The sequence below is a fragment of the Protobothrops mucrosquamatus genome, unplaced genomic scaffold, assembly GCF_001527695.2.
Source record: "Protobothrops mucrosquamatus isolate PMUCROS unplaced genomic scaffold, P.Mucros_1.0 scaffold6389, whole genome shotgun sequence".
Classification (NCBI taxonomy): domain Eukaryota; kingdom Metazoa; phylum Chordata; class Lepidosauria; order Squamata; family Viperidae; genus Protobothrops; species Protobothrops mucrosquamatus.
In genome coordinates, this window is record NW_015392216.1 from 1,120 (window position 1) to 19,815 (window position 18,696).

Here is an 18,696-nt window from a genome sequence, read left to right on the forward strand (position 1 = left end):
CTAGTCCAGCCCCCTGCTCAAGCAGGCGATTCCTACACATTTCAGACAAATGAGGTTAAAAACCTCCAAGGGATCCAGTTACGGCGCATGCAAAGAGTAAATCAACCACAACGAAAGAGGGGAAGGGAAGAAAAAAAAAAAAAGCAAGTGCCAAAACAGAGGCAGGGCTTGGGAAGTTTATTTTTCCTACGCTAAGAAAAAAAAAAAAACCCCAAAGCAAAAAAGGAGTGAACAAATTATTCCCCACCTTCTACCGTTTGTTTTGTGCGTTTCCTATAGGCACACAAGAACACACAAGATTTTTTTGTTTTTGTTTTTTACAAAAATAACATCTGGATTTAAACCTGCCCTGCCCCTCCAGGGCTAATCCAGACACCCTAAACCGGGGGTCTCCAACCTTGGCAAACTGAAGACTGGTGGACTTCGGCATCCGGCTGGCTAAGGGATTCTGGGAGTTGAAGTCCACAAGGCTTAAAAGTCGGCAAGGTTGGAGACCCCTGCCCTAAGCGATCCTCCCCCCTCAAAAAACAACAACAATAACCCACTATCTTTAATTGTGCAGCACCCTTCCTGGGAGACACCCACACCGTGGGGATGAGATGCGGAGTAGGCATCTGAGTAGCTGCGTTCAAGGTTGCCCAGGTGACCGTGTCCCAAGCAAGCTGAGTGTGTCCAACCTTTGTCCCTCCGACGCCAGGAATGAGCCTGGCTCTCCCAGAGGGAATTGAGGAGGGGGTGGGGATTGCATCTATGGTGGAACCGGGGTAGAAGACACTGTTGGGAGGGGCAAATCCATCGGTGGAGCTTCAGCTTCTGGGACGGGGCTAGGCTTGCGGACTTCCAGTTTCTCGCCCAGCTGGTTGTAAAGCTCTTTCACCGCTTCGCTGCTCTGTTCCAAGGAGAAGAGATTTGTTTTTAATAAAAGAAAATGGTAAATTGCTGGCCTGGAGGAAGACCAGTGCTTGAGTTACGAGCACAATACAGCCCCCAATTTCCCCCCCTCTCCTCCTACCTGCTTGGTTGGTTCCAAGGCCTTCTGCAGCGACTCCAGCCTGGCAGGGAAGACTTTGTGATGGAGGTGAAGCAGCAGCCTCAGCAGGTGACGATGGACGTTGTCCTTCCTGGGACGTGGTGGGAACAGACTGTGGGTACCCCGGTTTTGAAGCCCTGCAGCTTCTCCCAATCAGAAGACCTAACTATCTTCTCTTCCTTCTTTCTCCTTCCTTCCTTCCTTCCTTCCTTCCTTCCTTCCTTCCTTCCTTCCTTCCATCCCTTTCCTTCCCTCCCCTAGGCTGCCTTTCCTTTCCTTCCCTCCCTTTCCTTTCCTCTCTTCCCTTCTCATCCCTTCACCCCTTCCTTCTTTCATTTCCTTTTCCTTTCCTTCCTTCCTTCCCCTAGGCTTCCTTCCCTTTCCTTTCCCTCCCCTAGCCTTTCTTTCCTTCCTTCCCTTCCTTAGCCTTCCTTTCTTTTCCTTCTTCCCTTCCCTCCCTTTTCCCCCCCTTCTCTTCTCTTCCCTTCCCTTCCCCCTTCTCTTCCCTTCCCTCCCTTCTTTTTTCCCCCTTCTCTTCCCTTCCCCTCACTTCCTGAGGGAAGACAGAACGTGGTCAGCTTCTGGAAAGAAGACAGGCGTTACCTGGGGCAGGCAGGCAGGAAGAAGCGGTCGAAAAGGACCCCGCAGAAATCGTCCTGCCCAAATTCGTCGGCCAGCAGGGTGAGGTTGCCTGTGAAGAGGTGCAGGAAAATGTCCCCAAAGGCCAGGTCGTTGAAGGTCTCCGCTGCAAAATGCCGAGAGAGAGAGAGAGAGAGAGAGGGCGACTTTCAGAAGGTGGTGGGGGACCCAGTGGTGGGATTCAGCCACTTTGCATTGCTTCGGCAGAACCGGCAGCTAATTTTTTCTTGCCCAGGCCCAGAATGGTCTTCCGGAAGTGGCATCCATGCAGAGAACCGGTTGTTCACATATTTGAATCCCACCACTAAGGGGACCTCTATCTCTCACCCTCTTTCTAAAGAGAGGAGGAGAGAGAGGGGGTGGTGGAATCCACGGCGGATTGCACCACAATGCCTTCAATTTCTTCCTGGCTTAAAGAGCCAGCCGTGCCAGGAGGACGCTTGGCCTGTCTTCTGCCTTTTCACTGAGATACGGACACGGGGACTTACTCAGGGTTGGGACCAAGCGAAGCAGGGCGTTCTTGTTCCTTTGCTTGGTGATGTGGAGCACGTAGTAAAGGCCCACCTCACAGGCGATCCGCTGTTCTTGGAGAAATCTGGGACACGCGAGAAAGAGCTTCGGCTGCCGTGTTTGTTCGTTCACTCATTCATTCATTTGCTCTCGGTCATTTGTTCGTTCGTTCACTCACGCACTCATTCATTTGGATGCTGTCTTTATTATTTTTTACAAATATTACAAGGTGGCAAAGGTACCCGACACACCTGCTTCTCCTACTTTTCCCACAACAGCCCTGTGAGGTGGGTTGGGCTGAGAGGAAAGGGCTGGCCCAAAGTCACCCAGCTACATTTCATGGCTAAGGTGGGACTAGAACTCACCGTCTCCTGGTGATCGACCCAAAGTCACCCAACCACATTTCAATGGCTACGGTGGGACTAGAACTCACCGTCTCCTGGTGATTGGTCCAAAGTCACCCAGCTGCATTTCATGGCTAAGGTGGGACTAGAACTCACCATCTCCTGGTGATCGACCCAAAGTCACCTAACTACATTTCAATGGCTACGGTGGGACTAGAACTCACTGTCGCCTGGTGATTGACCCAAAGTCACCCAGCTGCATTTCATGGCTAAGGTGGGACTAGAACTCACCATCTCCTGGTGATTTACCCAAAGTCACCCAGCTACATTTCAATGGCTACGATGGGACTAGAACTCACCGTCTCCTGGTGATTGGTCCAAAGTCACCCAGCTGCATTTCATGGCTAAGGTGGGACTAGAACTCACCTTCTTCTGGTGATCGACCCAAAGTCACCCAGCTACATTTCATGGCTAAGGTGGAACTAGAACTCACCGTCTCCTGGTGATTGACCCAAAGTCACCCAGCTACATTTCAATGGCTACGATGGGACTAGAACTCACCATCTCCTGCTGTCTAGTTAGGTGCCTTACCATTTTCCTCCCCTCTTAATGCCCTTTTCTAACTCACAATTCTCAGCGGGCCCAGCTTCTTCAGCCCTGTTGAGCACCAGGTTTTGACTGACGGACAAAAAGTTCCCAAACTGACATTTACTTACTTTGGAAACAACTCAGGGATGGTGCTGGGGTAAGAAGCTGGACCTTTCTCTTCCGAAGGCAGCTTCTGATCCACAGTGAAGGTGTAGTCGTCCACCACGAAGGCCATCAACATTGGCAGAAATTTGGTGATCAAATCCACTTCCTGAGACACAGAAAGGCAGTGGAAGGTCGCCTAATCTTATCCCCAAGGTCTTTCTGGACAGAGCACCGTCCATTCAGAAGAACTAAGGAAGGCGCGGACCTTCAAGACCATCAGTGATGGCGTTCCCGGTGGTACCTTACCAGTTTGGGTTCTTTGAAGATCTGGCTGTCAATCACATCCCAAGCCCCTTGTCCCAGGGACAGCATCCTCAGAAGGAGTAAGAGTTCTGGGCTTTCCTGAAAATTTAGGAGAGGAAGAAAGAGCTGGAAGGGACCTTGGAGGTCTTCTAGTCCAGCCCCCTGCTCAAGCAGGAGAACTTACACCATCTCAGATAGGGGATTTCTAGTCTCTTCTTTAGCAACATCGGGCACGGAAGCAAGTGAATTCTCTGGCTGCTAAAATCCGTTGGGTCCACNTTAAGGTCCATTTCATCATTTATCCCTGAGGTTAACCCCGCAGGGCCAATCCTATCCAGAGGATAATGCAGTTTAACTTACCCTGGGTAACACCTCTTGACCAATCAGCTCCTGCAAATGCCGGATCGTGCTCAAAACCAAGGTGTTGATGGCAAACGGATCGCACAAGATCATCGACAGGTCCCTAGGGAAGGAGAGAAAAACAAGCAAACGCATCAAATGCATCTTTGCAGCAAGCTACTTTTCGAGGCTCGCTTTCCCCAGGGTAGAATTCCTCCTAATTTTGGTCTTTGAGTGGATTAAAACCTAAGTCCTGCTCTGCTTTCATTGCCTCTGTGGTCTCAAGTAACCTCCTGGCTGACGAAGACTTCTGCAGAACTTGCATATAGGCAGTCGACCTACAGCCATGGGTCTGTCTAGTTTAACGAAGAGAAGGACGAGGGGGGACATGATAGCAGCGTTCCAGTATCTCAGGGGCTGCCCCAAAGAAGAGGGAGTCAAGCTATTCTCCAAAGCGCCCAAAGGCAGGACAAGAAGCAACGGATGGAAACTAACCAAAGAGAGAAGCAACCTGGAACTAAGGAGAAACTTCCTGACAGTCAGAACAATTAACCAGTGGAACAACCTGCCTCCAGAAGTGGTGAATGCTCCAACACTGGAAGTTTTAAAGAAGAGATTGGACAGCCATTTGTCCAAAATGGTATAGGGTTTCCTGCCTGAGCAGGGGGTTGGACTAGACTAGCATAGCTGACTCAGGAATTCTGGGAGTTGAAGTCCACAAGTCATAAAAGAGCCAAGGTTGCCTACCCCTGGACTAGATGACTTCCAAGGTCCCTTCCAACTTTATTATTATTATTATTATTATTATTATTATTATTATTATTATTATTATTATTATTATTATTATTATTTCCAATCCAGGCAGTTTGAGAACAAAGCCTCAAAAGGAAACACAACAGCCGATTCCCCACTGCTGACGCATCCCGTTTCGTGAATGGTTTTAATCATTTTTGCAGCAGAAAAAGCCTCTTAAGCCTGCCTCCAGGTTCTTCAGCACTTACCCCAGCACTTGCTCTTGGGCCTTTTTCACTCCGTCAAGGAAGCCCTGCAGCTCCCGCGCCCGCTTGTTGTCGACAAACTTCTCCCGAATGCAAGCGTCGAGGCACCACGTAAACTGCCAAGGGAGCAAAAAATAAATAATTTTTTTGGGGAAAAAGATTTGACATAAAGTGTGAATAGGAGGACAGCTGGCCAGCTCCTGAAAGAATGCAGGCACCTGGAATGGGAAGTGGTGAGGCTAGAAAGCGGGAGACAGTCAGTTCTAGTCCTGCTTTAGGCCTGAAAACCGGTTGGGTGACTTTGGGCCAATCACCAGGAGACGGTGAGTTCTAGTCCCACCTTAATCATGAAAGCTGGCTGGATGACTTAGGGCCAAATACCAGGAGACAGTGAATTCTAGTTCTACCTTTGGCATGAAAGCCAGCTGTGTGACTTTGGGCCTATCACCAGGAGACGGTGAGTTCTAGTCCCACTTTAGGCATGAAAGTTGGCTGGATGACTTAGGGCCAAATACCAGGAGACGGTGAGTTCTAGTTCTACCTTTGGCATGAAAGCCAGCTGTGTGACTTTGGGCCAATCACCAGGAGACGGTGAGTTCTAGTCCCGCCTTAGGCATGGAAGCCAGTTGGGTGACTTTGGGCCAGGCTCTCTCTTTCTCTCAGACCAGCCCACCTCACAGGGTTGTTGTTGAGCAGAAAACAGGAGGAGGAGGAATTTGTGTCGGATATGTTTGTCATTTTGAATTCTTTGTAAAAAAAAGTATAGAAAGACGGAATACAAATAAGTAAAAATTAAACATCGGTTTCTTCTTAGATGGAGTGGCCTGTTTTCAATCCCCGCTTAGTTTGGGAAGGGGACAATCTGAGATGCCAACGAGGTTTCTCTCAGCCAGGATTATTATTATCTTTTTGGACGGCAGCAAAACTCTTATTGCTGCCGAAGGGCTGGAGAGCTGCACAGCTGTTTCTTGCGTGGGTACCTTGTGGCAGGGGTCCACCGTGCAGATCTCGCTGATGTCCAGGTCGTGGAGGGACATGAGGAGCTCTGCCCTCAGCGTGCAATAATGGACGTTCCGCGTCCGGAGGAAGAGCGTCCGGAGGAACTGAAGCACCATGTCGTACAGCTTCACGTTCTTCCCGATCATCTGGGTCAGCTTCTGAACCACCTTTGAAACAAAGACAGAGCAAGATTCTGAGTGCCTCCAGCAATGGGGGGGGGGGAGAGAGGGAGGAGGGCAGAATCAGGGCTGTGGAGTCGGTAGATTATTGTTCCGACTCCGACTCCTCAGTTTTTTGTACTTCCGACTCCCCGACTCCTCTGTATTAATAAGCTAACAATCGGAGTTTACAAGTTTTTATAGCCTTAGCTGAATGACAGCAGTTTTTCCAATGGTTTACAGCTTCAATCTTGAACTATTGACCCTCCATTCCCTTCACTTATACAAGTGTCTCTAGTCCTGCAAAAAACATTTACTTAATCCCTTATCAGTGAGAGGCTAGGTTACCCATGGGCACTGCGTTCCCTGTAACAGCAGAACACAACACTATGGAAAGTCTAAGTATTGCCGCTCCTAATTGTGCGTTGCGTGCCATATAGTGAAGCACATGAAAAGCATGCTTCTTCACGGTCACTTAACGTGTTCGTTTTGCGGTTACGTGAGACACTGCATGCATTGGTCTTTATTATTACAGTAGAGAAGTCATTAATTATAACTTTTTGTGAATTGGGACGTTTAAACTTGCTTTTTTTTTTAATTCCAATCTAAATTTAGTAGGAGTCGGAGTCGGTGCATTGTTTGCCGACTCCGACTCCAGGTACCCAAAATTTCCTCCGACTCCTCGACTCCACAGCCCTGGGCAGAATTGGGTGCCTCCCGTTCTTTTGCGGCGGGAAAGTTCAAAGTTTTCCCCAAAGTCTCCAAGCTGGTGGCCCAAACTACCTCCAACTCATCCTTCTTGGGGCTTACCTCTCCCTGCCGCCTGGTCTTAGGGGAAGGGCTGAAGAAGTTCTGCAGCACGGAGAGGTCGCTGCTGAATAAAGCGTTCTCCTTCTCCAGAATGTACTGCTTCAGCAACGGGGAGACCTCGTCTCCGAACAGAGCCTGGTTATCTTGCCAGATCTGGCGTTTCACTTCCACGGCACAGGCTCTATACAGGTCCTTGTCGGCCATCACCAGCTTCAACTTTTTTTCGGGGACCTGGGTTCAAGCACATCATCAGGAGCCAGTTGCAAAAGGAGGGTCCCCGGTTTGTACCGAATGTTTTTTCCAGTTCTACTTCTGGAGCCTCCTGTTTCTTGTTCTGCCATGTTTCTATTGTATTTCTACATCTAGGGCGCCTAGTGAAGCATAGTTTTAACCTCTGGGTGTTATGCCTCAGTGTCTTTTCACAACACCACGTTGTTCAGGACTCAAAAGATCACTCATTCCCTGCCCCAACAAGCAGCCATTTCAAAAACCAACCCGGTGCCAAGGGTAGATAGTGGGCTGACTTTCCCCCACTGTTCCAAGCCATGTTCTTTTAAAAACATGGTTTGTTGGACAATTCCCCCTTGGCCGAGTTCCTGCGTGGTTTAGTTCTGCTAAACCAGGAAGCCCAGTTAATGTCTGGCTTCTGACGACAGGCCAAAGCGAAACAAAGCCAAATCAAACGCTGACACAATATGGAAACATCACCATTTTCTAGGCTTGGTAAAACTGTTTCTAAAGCTAGAGAGCAACAGAGCTGTTGGAGTCCCATAGCCTACTCTTTTCCCCCTGTCAAGACGTTAATAAAAACATGGGCACAAGCTGTAAAGATGTTGACACAGGGCGGGTTTGAGTCAAGCAAGCATAATTCACAACATCAGTCCTTTTTGGGGATGGAACTCAGCCACTAAGGAAGGGAGGAAGAAATACCCTGGGTGAAAAACGCCTCCTCTGGACCTGGATAGCCCTTACACATTAGGTTCTGAATAAAGGGGAATTTTAGACAGGAACAGAGGAAATTGACTTCTACATAAAGGGGGAGGGAGAGAGGGTAGAAGGAAAGTGAAGGAAGGAAGGAAGGAAGGAAGGAAGGAAGGAGGAAGGGGAAAGAAGGAAGAAGGGAGGAAGGAAGGGGAAAGAAGGAAGAAGGGAGGAAGGAAGGAAGGAAGGAAAGAAGGAAGGGGAAAGAAGGAAGAAGGGAGGGAGGGAGGAAGGAAGGAAGGAAGAGAAGGAAGGAAGGAGAAAGAAGGAAGGGGAAAGAAGGGAGGAAGGAGGGAGGGAGGGAGGGAGGGAGGGAGGAAGGAAGGAAGGAAGGAAGGAAGGAAGGAAGGAAGGAAGGAAGGAAGGAAAGAAAGAAGTAAGTAAGTCACAGGACTTTCTAAGAATAATCCTGAATTCCACCTAAGCAAACCACGGATCACCCTTTTATTATATACTTGGATGGCACTTAGATTAACAGTGATTTTCTTAGTTTCTACCTTGGGCAAATGTTTCATGACGCACATCACCACTGGCTGGATGGACGGCATCTTTACCAAAGGGAAACTCTTCTCCAGGAGATCTTCTAGTTTTTTGTACCTGGGAGAAGAAAGGAGAAGACAGAGGTCCATTTTCAGCCCGAGGGGCAAATCCCTTCGATGGTGGTCCAGCCAACCTACCTTTCATTGGCCTTTCCTTCAGCGGCAATAGCCGAGACCCTCTCCAGAAGCTTCTCACGCAGTTCATCAAACACCGACTGGTGGAACTCCAGCCTAGGGGTGCCATGAAGGTCCAGGAAAGGGAGGGCGGACTGAAGAGAGGGCAACAGGATGCCGTTTTCTGTCTGTCAACATGGCACATGTGGGGTTCAAACAGATTAGGGCAGATAATTCCGACATTTCTCACCCACCATGAACAAGCAATGCAGGTCTGACTGAACTCCATCCCTGAAAACATAGAATTACAGAGTTGGAAGGGACCTTAGAGATCTTCTAGCCCAACCCCCTGCTCAAGCAGGAGACCCTATCCCATTTCAGACAAATGGCGGTCCAGTCTCTTCTTGAAAACCTTCTGGAGGCAAGTCTGGAAGTTAAAAGTTCACACATCTTAAAGTTGCCAAGTTTGAAAAAAAGCATTGCATTATTGTTGTTGTTTTATTGTTTGTTGTTATTTAAAAAAAAGGATTTTCCCCTTCGCAAAGAAAATGAATGCTGCATGGGGCGGGGTGGGGAGAGCGCGCAGAGAAGAGGAAGGCAGTTCAAAATAACCGGCGGCCATAAACTGACTAAAACCCATCCTAGATTTTCAGGCTGGGAAACCCCCAAACTTGGGCAACCTGTTAGCCCTTGCACCCAATGCAGCGCACAGCCGAATGCGCCGCTTGCAACAGACCCAGAGGCGGCGTTGGGAGAGATTTTAAGGAGTAATTCAGCAAAAAATAAAATAAAATAAAATAAAAAGAGGCGGGGGAGAACCAGGCAGCTTGGCCCCGGAACTGGCATGCCTTTTTTTGTTTTTTTGCACCAGTGCTAAGCGTAAACTCTCCCAGGTTTTGCAAGCCGTAGGAAAATAAAAGAAGACTCAAGAGGGCAGTTGCATGCTTCGCCCCGGGACTAGTCCCCCCCAAGGCAACGGGAACGCGGGAGAGAAACCCCCCCCCACGCCGCACCCCTTCCTTTCCCCTCCACCTGGAACTGCTCGATGGCCTTCAGGGGCTCCATGCAATTGGTGAGCGTCTCCTTCAAGTCCTCCCCGTTGGCCACCCCGAGCTCTTGCAAGCCGGCGAACATGATGCCAGGCTCCGCAGCCCGCGCGGGGTCCCGCCCGCCCCGTTAACGGCCGCGGTGCAACGGCGAAAGGCGCCCCCCAGCGGCCCTCGGTCCGCCGCTCTAGGCGTCCCGCCGGGAAACCGCGCCCGCGCCGAAGGTTCCGCTTCCGTGCGCGGGCCGAGACGGACGCGCGTCGTCGCCGCCTCGTTCCGACCAGAAAAATTAAAAACAAAACAAAAATTAAGCTAAAACGTCCCCCAAGCTGATTCCTTGGGGTAAATTGCATCGGCTTCTTCAAAAAGGTTTAGCCCCGAGGCTGGTCAAGCACTTCAAATCAACTGTGGAAATAACTTTAGAATGGAACAGAAAAATAATAGAATAGAACAGAACAGAACAGAATAGAATAGAATAAGAGTTGGAAGCAATAGAATAGAATAGAATAGAACAAGAGTTGGAAGCAATAGAATAGAATAGAACAGAACAGAACAAGAGTTGGAAGCAATAGAATAGAATAGAATAGAATAGAATAGAATAGAATAAGAGTTGGAAGCTTTTTCAGCAAGCGGGACTGACCTAGGGTGAATTTTAAATAGGGATAATTTTTAATGATTTTAATAATGTCACAGACTATAAATATTTGGTTTTAATTGGATTTTATAGGGGAAATGTTGTGTTGTGTTGTTTGTGTTGTGTTATTTTAATATGCTGTGAGCTGCCCTGAGTCCCGTGGGGAGAAGGGCGGCATATAAATTATGAAAAATAAATAAATAAATAAATAAATAGAATAGAATAGAATAGAATAGAATAGAATACGTTGGTTTTGGCTGTCGTTTTTGGTGGTTTCCTAGGATGCTTTTAACAAAAGAACTATAAATGAGTTTCCTTAATGCCTATTTAGGATGTATTGTAGATGGATCTGGCTGGACGACGCAGCAGGATACTGGAGCATCTTTAGTTTTAGGGGTCCCCCCCCCAGTATCTTAATTATCTTTTTCTTTCCATTAGCCTGCCTGGACCAATAAACCAGAGAGCAAATGAGGCATTCAAAATGCCCTGCCTGAAATTAATGGTTGAAATCATCTCGACAGAACGAAACTTGGGGATGGTCCCTCCTACCTAAAGCTGCTTAGAACCAAAATCACTTCACTCAGGTCCATCTCTCTCTCTCTCTAATCTATGTCTATCTGTCTGTCTACCTATCAATTTATTTTTTCCTTCCTTCCTTCCTTTTTCTTTCTTTCCTTCCGTCCTTTCCTTTTTCTTTTCTTTCCTCCCTCCCTCCCAACCTCCTCTTTCTTTCTTTCTTTCTTTCTTTCTTTCTTTCTTTCTTTCTTTCTTTCTTCCTTCCTTCCTTCCTTCCTTCCTTCCTTCTTTCTTTCTTTTCTTTCTCTCTCATTACCCTTTACATGCTCTGTGCATATGCATGCTGCTCTATGCAAATTAGAAGCAGTGTTAAATATTTCATGGTGAAATTTACAAATTAGAGGACTGGGAGCACAATAGAAGATATTGCCTCTCCCTCCTCCCTGCCCCCTTCTCCATCTTCGCTTTCTCCCCCCCACCCTCATCTCTCTCTCTTCCACCCTGGGGCCCGGAGGACAGGCATTTTGGATTGATGAGCCAGCCTCCTGAACCAGCCAGGAGATTCAGTGGCAGCTCCTCTGAAAGGGCGGAGGGAGAACCCAACTCTCAGCTCCCAATTGCCCTTTGTCTGGTATCATCTGCAACTCTTTGGCTCTCTTTTGGCGACCATATCCAAAATGCTTGTCTTACAATCTACAGCGGATCCCTTTAAATTTAAATTTCTTAGTACTCTTCTCCTTAGAGATCTGGGGGGGGGGGAAAGAAGTGTGAATCTGTACGAATTGATCTATGTCCCTTTTCCACCCATTTCCCCCCCTCTCTTTTATTCAGAGAGTGCATTCCGCAGATGCATTCTTACACATCCCCCATTTTAAGGCACGACACACCGTGCAGCCTAACGTTTGACTTTTGGAAAATTGGGATTTTAAAAATGGATGCTCTCTCTGATCTTGGTTATTTTCTGGCAGACGTTTCATTACCTAACGAGGTAACATCCTCAGTGTTACTTAGTGGAGGTAACAAATCGTCTGCAAGAAAACAACCAAGCTACAAATATTCTCGGTTATTTAAAAAAATTAAATGTGTGTTTAATTTTTGAGGGTTTGGCCACTGAGACAGAAAAACCTCAGCTTCAGAGCTCCTCTCTGCTAAAGAGAAAGCAATGAGGTATGTAATTTTCAGCGTGAAATCTGTTTGCTACTCCCGTTACTATCCGGAACAGAATAATCGCAGGTAACTGAAAGACCTTCAGTGACTGCCTGAAAACAGCTTCGGTTAAGAGAGATTTTCACAGGCGTTCATTTGCTTCTTGGGATGTCACTTTGCCAAACCATCATCACGGCGGTTGCCATGGGGACACCAGGTTATGCGCTCAAGGGAATCTGCCATGTGCCTGTCTTCTTCTGACTCAGGGAATGCGTGGCTGCCTCCACCGGCCGCCCACTTATCTTCTATCGTGTCACAGCACACGCATCCCTGGGTACCCAGGCAGAGGCATTGGCCCATGACTACTGGGAAGGTCTTGGAAACATGTGAATGAGGTATCTGCACGGGGCTAGAGCATGAATATAATCACAGTTCTGTTTTCCTCTGACTTGGGTAGGTGGAACTGGAGAGAATTAGAACAGGAGAACAACAACTCCTGAATAACGTACCCTTAATGATGTGTTCATCATTAAGAGAATAGAGGGACAATGTGATCCAGGCTGCAAACTGGGGGACGGTGAGTTCTAGTCCCACCTTAACCATGAAAGCCAGTTGGGTGACCCTGGGCCAATCACCAGGAGACGGTGAGTTCTAGTCTTGCCTTAGCTATGAAAGGTGGCTGGGTGACTTTGGGCCAATCACTAGGAGACAAATGAGTTCTAGTCCCACCTCAGGTCTGAAAGCCAGCTGGGTAACTCTGAGCCAATCACCCAGACTGGGAGTTCTAGTCCCACTTTAGGCACAAAAGCCAGCTGGGTGACTGAGCCAATCACCAGGAGACGGTGAGTCCTAGTTCCGCCTTAGGCGGGAAAGCCAGCTGGGTAACAGCCAATCACCAGGAGACGGTGAGTTCTAGTTCCGCTCTTAGGCATGGAAGTTGTCTAGGTGGCTTTGGGCGAGCCCCGTTCTCGGTAACCACAAGCCACCTCACACGGTATGGAAAATAGGAGGAAGGGGCATTAGGTAAGCTGGCCGCCTTGAGTTACTTATAAAAATATAAAGGCGTCTTGAGTTGATGGTGGTTGAAAATAATCCATCTTATTGGATCGAGCCTTGGTGATGCCAGTTTCCTTGACAACTGTTTGGAAGTGATACAATCTTGGATTTTTCTGAGGGTCTCCCAAGCCAGATACTCTGAAAATCCAAGCCTGCTTTGCTGGCCTGAGGTCGGTAACATCTCAAGCACTCTTAGGCAGAGAGGCTCCTTAGCTGATGTGATTCTGAATCGCCTCTTTTTTTATTTCAAATGTGCTAAACCAGTCTTTCTGCATTCGGTCACATTCCTGTTCATCTGGGCCCGAGCTAAAGCTACCCATCCTTTTATTTCCTTTCTAGATAAGCCACATTATGCAAAACCACAGAGAAAGGATAGAGAAGGAAAGAAGGCAGCAAGCCAAAAGACATCAGCCAGAAATAAGAAAACAAACCCTAACTCAATCTAGTTTATTTTTCCTCGCAAACCATCCTGGCTTCTCTCAGATCCACAAGTGACCAAGTGCCTCGCTTTTTGTTCTTTTTAAATTTCTCACCTTTCTGTTTTCCAGGATCTCATCAACTTCATAAAATCGTAATTGCCTCAATCGCCCCTTTCCTCTTTCTCCTCCCACTGGAGCTGATCTTAAATTAACCAACAAACAAACACGGAAGCAAGATTGGATCTAATTAGTACTTGGATAAGTGCCAGCATGGTAAGAGAAATTCTAACACTATCTGATATTTTACAAACATCTGTTACCTCTTTGGTGGTAGGGTTTTTTTTTTTCTCTTCTTCTTTTGATTTCCACCTGCCCATTCTGGAATGGAAAGGAATGGAGAGTGTTTAGTTCTGGAATGGGAAGAAATGAAGAGTTTTTAAAGAATAAATACGACCTCGTGGCCACAGCCACGACATTTGCCAAATCAAGCTGTAATTCGGCGGTTACCTTGGCAACGTGGGAGAGGCATCTTGTCTGTTGGATCTTACCCTCCATCAAACATAATGGCTAGGAGAGTTTATTACGCAATCCATCCTTCGGAAAAGAAAGGAAAACCAGATTAATCATATGGGGCACGGTTGTGCAGCAACGCCTAAGAACGCAGTCACTGTTTCACACAACTCAAGTTGATGTCCTTCTTCTCCAGGCTGCAAAAAGATTCACGGTGTTTCTATGTAATCATGCTTTTTCAACATTTGCATTCCTTTATGGAGCACAGTCTGCTTCTCTTAAGATTAACGGCTTCTTGAGCATCACTTTGGGCACCACTGAAGCACAGAATCAGGAGGGACCTTCAACCCTGTTTGCGCATCACTGGGGGGGGGGAAGGCATCACCCCCACAAAAGAGGACCTTAATTTCCAAGAGCTAATTCTAGCTTGTATCTATGGAAAACTTAGAAACCGTTGAAAAAGGAAATGTAATATGTTTTCACAAAGAGGAGAAAATGCTAGTGAGCAGAATTAGGGGCTTCAAAGATCATGGGTTCTCTCTTCTTATGGATCTTAAACTGGACATCAACTTGCAACGATGATGTTACCTAGTTAAGGTAATGAAACGTGTGCAAGAAAACAAGCAAGCTCAGTGAGCACCAAGGACCCCTCATAAACCACACAGTCCTTCCAAGGGTTTGATGTCTTCAAGTCGATGACTCTCATCTATTACCAGATACCTTCAAACAGGCCAGGATTCAAAGTTGGAGATGGGGCAAGGATTGAAATTTAATGAAGACCTGAAGAGTTACAAAATCACTGTAAACCTATCAGGGTCCCTCCTGGATAAAACAAAGAAATAAAAAGTTGAGAACTACTCAACTAGATTGTTATCCTTTGGACCGGGAAGAGAAGGCCAGATCTTGAGAAGACTTGAGAAGACCTGTAAGCAGATGACCCTGTACCAGATTGTCTAGCAGTAGATCAGGAGAACTCTGGAAACCAGACAGCCCAATTGAAGCAGCATCAACAAGGATGCATGAAGAACCGAAGGAATTTCTCCTGATTCTTTCTCAGCCCAGAGCTCGTAAGATTGGACTTTGACCGCAATACATTGAATTAAATTGAGCTTGTAAGATTCCGTTTTAGTGCACACGTACGTTGATTACAATATATAAAGCTCCAGAGATGCCGAGCATGAAATGATCCCAAATGCAACTTGATTAAATATAGCTTCAGGGGTTTCTTTTGCAAAGAATGTGGTAGACCCATTTACAGAAGCTACCCTGCTCCAGATTGGTTCTGAGCACTCCCTGGGAGATCCACTCTCTCCCAGAGATGAGTCTTCAAGATAACAGAGCTGCAAGTCAACCTCACCCTTTCTCAAGACATGCGGTTAAGCATTTTTCAGCCCCGCCCTGCAAGAAACAAATCCTTGTATATCAGGATGGAAGGAATGCCCCCACTCAACTTTTAGGCAAGGCAAACAAGGGCGTATTGCTCTCGTCTTAACTAAATTTATGGATCCTAAGCAGATTCTGTCGAGTTGTTTCTATCATGAGCACATAAGTGACATGATAGCAATGTTCCAGTATCTCAGGGGCTGCCACAAAGAAGAGGGGGGTCAGCCTATTCTCCAAAGCACTTGAAGGCAGGACAAGAAGTAAATGATGGAAACTAACTAAGGAGAGAAGCAACCTAGAAATAAACAGAAATTTCCTGACGGTGAGAACAATTAATTAGTGGAACGGTTTCCCTACAGAAGCTGTGGATGCTCCATCACTGGAGGCTTTTAAGAAGAGACTGGACAGCCACTTGCCTGGAATGGTATAGGGGCTCCTGTTTGAGCAGGGGGTTGGACTAGAAGACCTCCAAGGTCCCTCCAATGCTATTATTCTGTTAGTGGAACCGCTTGCCTCCAGAATTTGTGGGTGCTCCATCACTGGAGGTTTTTAAGAAGAGACTGGACGACCATTTGCCTGGAATAGTATAGGGTCTCCTGCTTGAGCAGGGGGTTGGACTAGAAGACCTCCAAGGTCCCTTCTGTTACTCTGTGTGTGACCTAAGGGTCTCTACTACCGTTATCTTTTTGCTTGGTCTTATTACATTTATATCAAGCCTAATAAAAGATTGGACAGCCATTTATCGGGAATAGTATAGGATCTCCTGCTTGAACAGGGTTTTGAATTATTTCTCCAACTAATGTCTCATTTTTCTTCCTGGATGATAATAATATTACATTTATATGTTGCCCAACTCCAGCAATTAAAACCTATTCTATTTATTAAATTTATATGCCGCTGAAACTTTTGATATCCTATGGAAAAAAACATCCCATGCCGTTTATAGAGAATCAATATATCTATAATACAACCCAACATTTCAGGAGATTTACAAGCCTTGTTTCCCCCCATGATTAAACCAGGAGTTTATAACATTTTTTTTTAAAAAAAATAAAGATTTATTCTAGTATCTAACTAAACTTAATTTAAACCCCTTTCTTGAAAGAAAAATTCTTCCTATGGAAAATACCCCCAATAATTATTTGGCAATACAACGTCTCTAGTAATTATTCAACCTCTTAAGAGTCACAACATACTATAAATTATTATTTTGTATTATCCCGTATTAAGCATCTGCCTGGAAATTAACAAAAAATACCCTTAATATATAATATTATGAAATATCAGCTATTAAAATTAATATCTCAATAAAAACGTTGAATATGGACTTTAATGGGGCTAAGCTCAATCCCCGTTTCCCCCGAGGGGCGATGGACTACAAACCCATCACCTCCCTCAGCCCAGCCCAAAGCATGGGAGTTGTGGTACCGGCCTACACGTCAATCAAAACACCCCTCGGGGCTCTCATTGGCCGGGTTTCCAGGAAGCCCCTCCTCCGTTTCCGCCCCCGGACGGGTTTCGCCTTATTCCCTTGGAGACGGTTGCGAGGAGGAAGAAGAAGAACGGAGGGAGGGGGGGAGAGAGAGAGAGAGAGAGAGGAAAAAAAAGCGCCGTGCCCTGGGCGCATGCGCGCCGAGGCGAGAGACGCTGGCGAGGCGACGCCTTCAGTCTGGTGCGCCCGGTGACGTCGCCCGGCGCGCGCCCGAGCGCAGCGCCCCGCCCCTTCCCGGGAGAAGGACTGCGCAGGCGCGGCAGCCCGCCCTTCCTCTCTCCCTCTCTCTCTCTCTGAGGAGGCGTCTCGGCCGGGCCGCCCGTCGGGAGCGCGCCGCCCATCGCCGTGCCCGCGCCCTCGTGCCCGCCTCGCCCGCCCGCCCGTCTCCGCGTCCCTCTGGGGTGGCCGCGGCCCCCTCCGGCCTGGGCGCGGCCTGCGCGGCGGCGATGGAGTAGCCGAGGCCGGGGGAAAAGGCCGACGCAAGGTGAGGGGCGGGGGTCGCCCCCCCCGAAGGAAGGGGAGGGGAGGGGGGGCTTGGCAGGGGCGGGGACCCCCGCACGACCCGACCCGGGGGCGTCCCCGCGAGCTGTGTGCCCCCCCCACCCATGAANGAAAGGGGGAGGGGGGTTGTATTCAATGCATTCTCTCCCCAGAAGTGTTCCCCCCTAATTGGGGTTGATGGGGGGGTCTCTGCAAAAAAAACACGCCTGCTGATCTTGGGGGTGATTTGGGGGAGGGCGATCGTGGCTTATTTGGGGGAGGGGGGACCATTGGTGTGGAAGAGCTGGGCTAGCCTTGCATTTTTGCTTTTTTTTTCTTCTTCCTCCCCCCTCCCCTCTTTCCCCCCCCTTAAAGGAGGGGTGATCTTTAAAAAAAGTGTCACTTTCTATTGTCTTCAGCACTTGCAAGGGGTGATGGTTTTTTTTTAAGACCATGGGGGGGTGTCTGATGGGATGCAAAGTGACAACCAGGGGTGTGTGTGATTGTTGTGTGCAGGGAGGGGGCCAATGGGGCATTAGGAGGGAGCGATGGGGGGGGACAGATCTAAGCCTGGAGGCTCACAATAATAGGACCCTGATCAATTGCACTCTTTGTAAGTCAGTTTCACTGTTGGTTGTGTGAAGTCCTTGCTTTATTTTATTTTATTTTTTATTTTTTTCCTTTCTCCTCTTTGGGAGCTTAAAAAGGGGTGGGGGGGGGAAGAAACCACAATCAACACAAAGGCAAAATAAGCAGGCTTCGAAGAAGGCGTAGTTAAAACCAAGCAAGCAATAAAAAGCAATAAAAAAGCCTAGTTGCAATCATGCAGAAATTGATTAGTTGGGTATGAAGGCAAGGGGGAAGCTGGAGAAGAGGAAAGGGGTGTGTGTGTGGGGGGGGCGTGCGGGGATAGGATTTGTGCGATTTGTGTATGTGGTGTGTGTGATTGTCTAGCAGAACTTTTTAAGGACCCACTAGGCCTGGGCTAGGTTTTAATGGAGGGTAGGGTGATGGGTTAGCACAATAGAGAAGCCTGGATCCTAAGTGTGTTTGGGAGAATTTCCTTCAGTCAAGAAAAGGCAGTCATAAAAGGCGAGAGGACACGTGTCTTCCTTTATTTGTATTTAAATAAGTCGGGGATCTATGTCTTCTTTTATTTGCATTTGTGTACATTTCAACAACGGGGCTGGAATTAGGCACCCGATGTGGGAAGGAGAATTGGATAAAGGAGGCCCTAACATGACAGGGCACTAAGCACACGTGAATGAGGACTGGGGGCACATTGAGAATGAAGGAGGAGGCTGTTCGTAGTCTGTAAGGTCTAGATAAAGGAGAATATTTGCAGCTCAGGGTTGAAATGAGGGGTCCTTGGTGCTCTCTGAGCTCAGCCAATCTCGGAGAGCACCAAGGACCCTCACCGTAAGGTCTCTTAAGGAGACAGGACCCTCTCCCTCCCTCCCAAGTGGAAAAGGGCTGAGACAGTTGTAAGAAGCGATCACAATAAGAATCACCATCCATAATTTTGAAGGTGGAAAGCAGGGCGTGCAGAAAACAGAA

At 47.7% G+C, this 18,696-nt stretch overlaps 1 protein-coding gene across 1 annotated transcript; it reads right to left on the bottom strand.

Annotated features, from left to right (window-relative positions):
* Positions 1 to 216: 216 nt before the first annotated feature.
* On the bottom strand, positions 217 to 9,633 carry NELFB (negative elongation factor complex member B). Its single transcript, XM_015829558.1, has 13 exons — positions 9,490 to 9,633; positions 8,482 to 8,645; positions 8,302 to 8,401; positions 6,824 to 7,054; positions 5,837 to 6,022; positions 4,860 to 4,972; positions 3,880 to 3,982; positions 3,523 to 3,618; positions 3,240 to 3,382; positions 2,158 to 2,264; positions 1,634 to 1,775; positions 1,013 to 1,121; positions 217 to 889 (listed from the first exon to the last, which is right to left on the bottom strand). The coding sequence occupies exons 1-13, from the start codon at positions 9,589 to 9,591 to the stop codon at positions 749 to 751; spliced, it is 1,737 nt and encodes a 578-aa protein (XP_015685044.1). The 5' UTR covers positions 9,592 to 9,633; the 3' UTR covers positions 217 to 748.
* Positions 9,634 to 18,696: the final 9,063 nt, after the last annotated feature.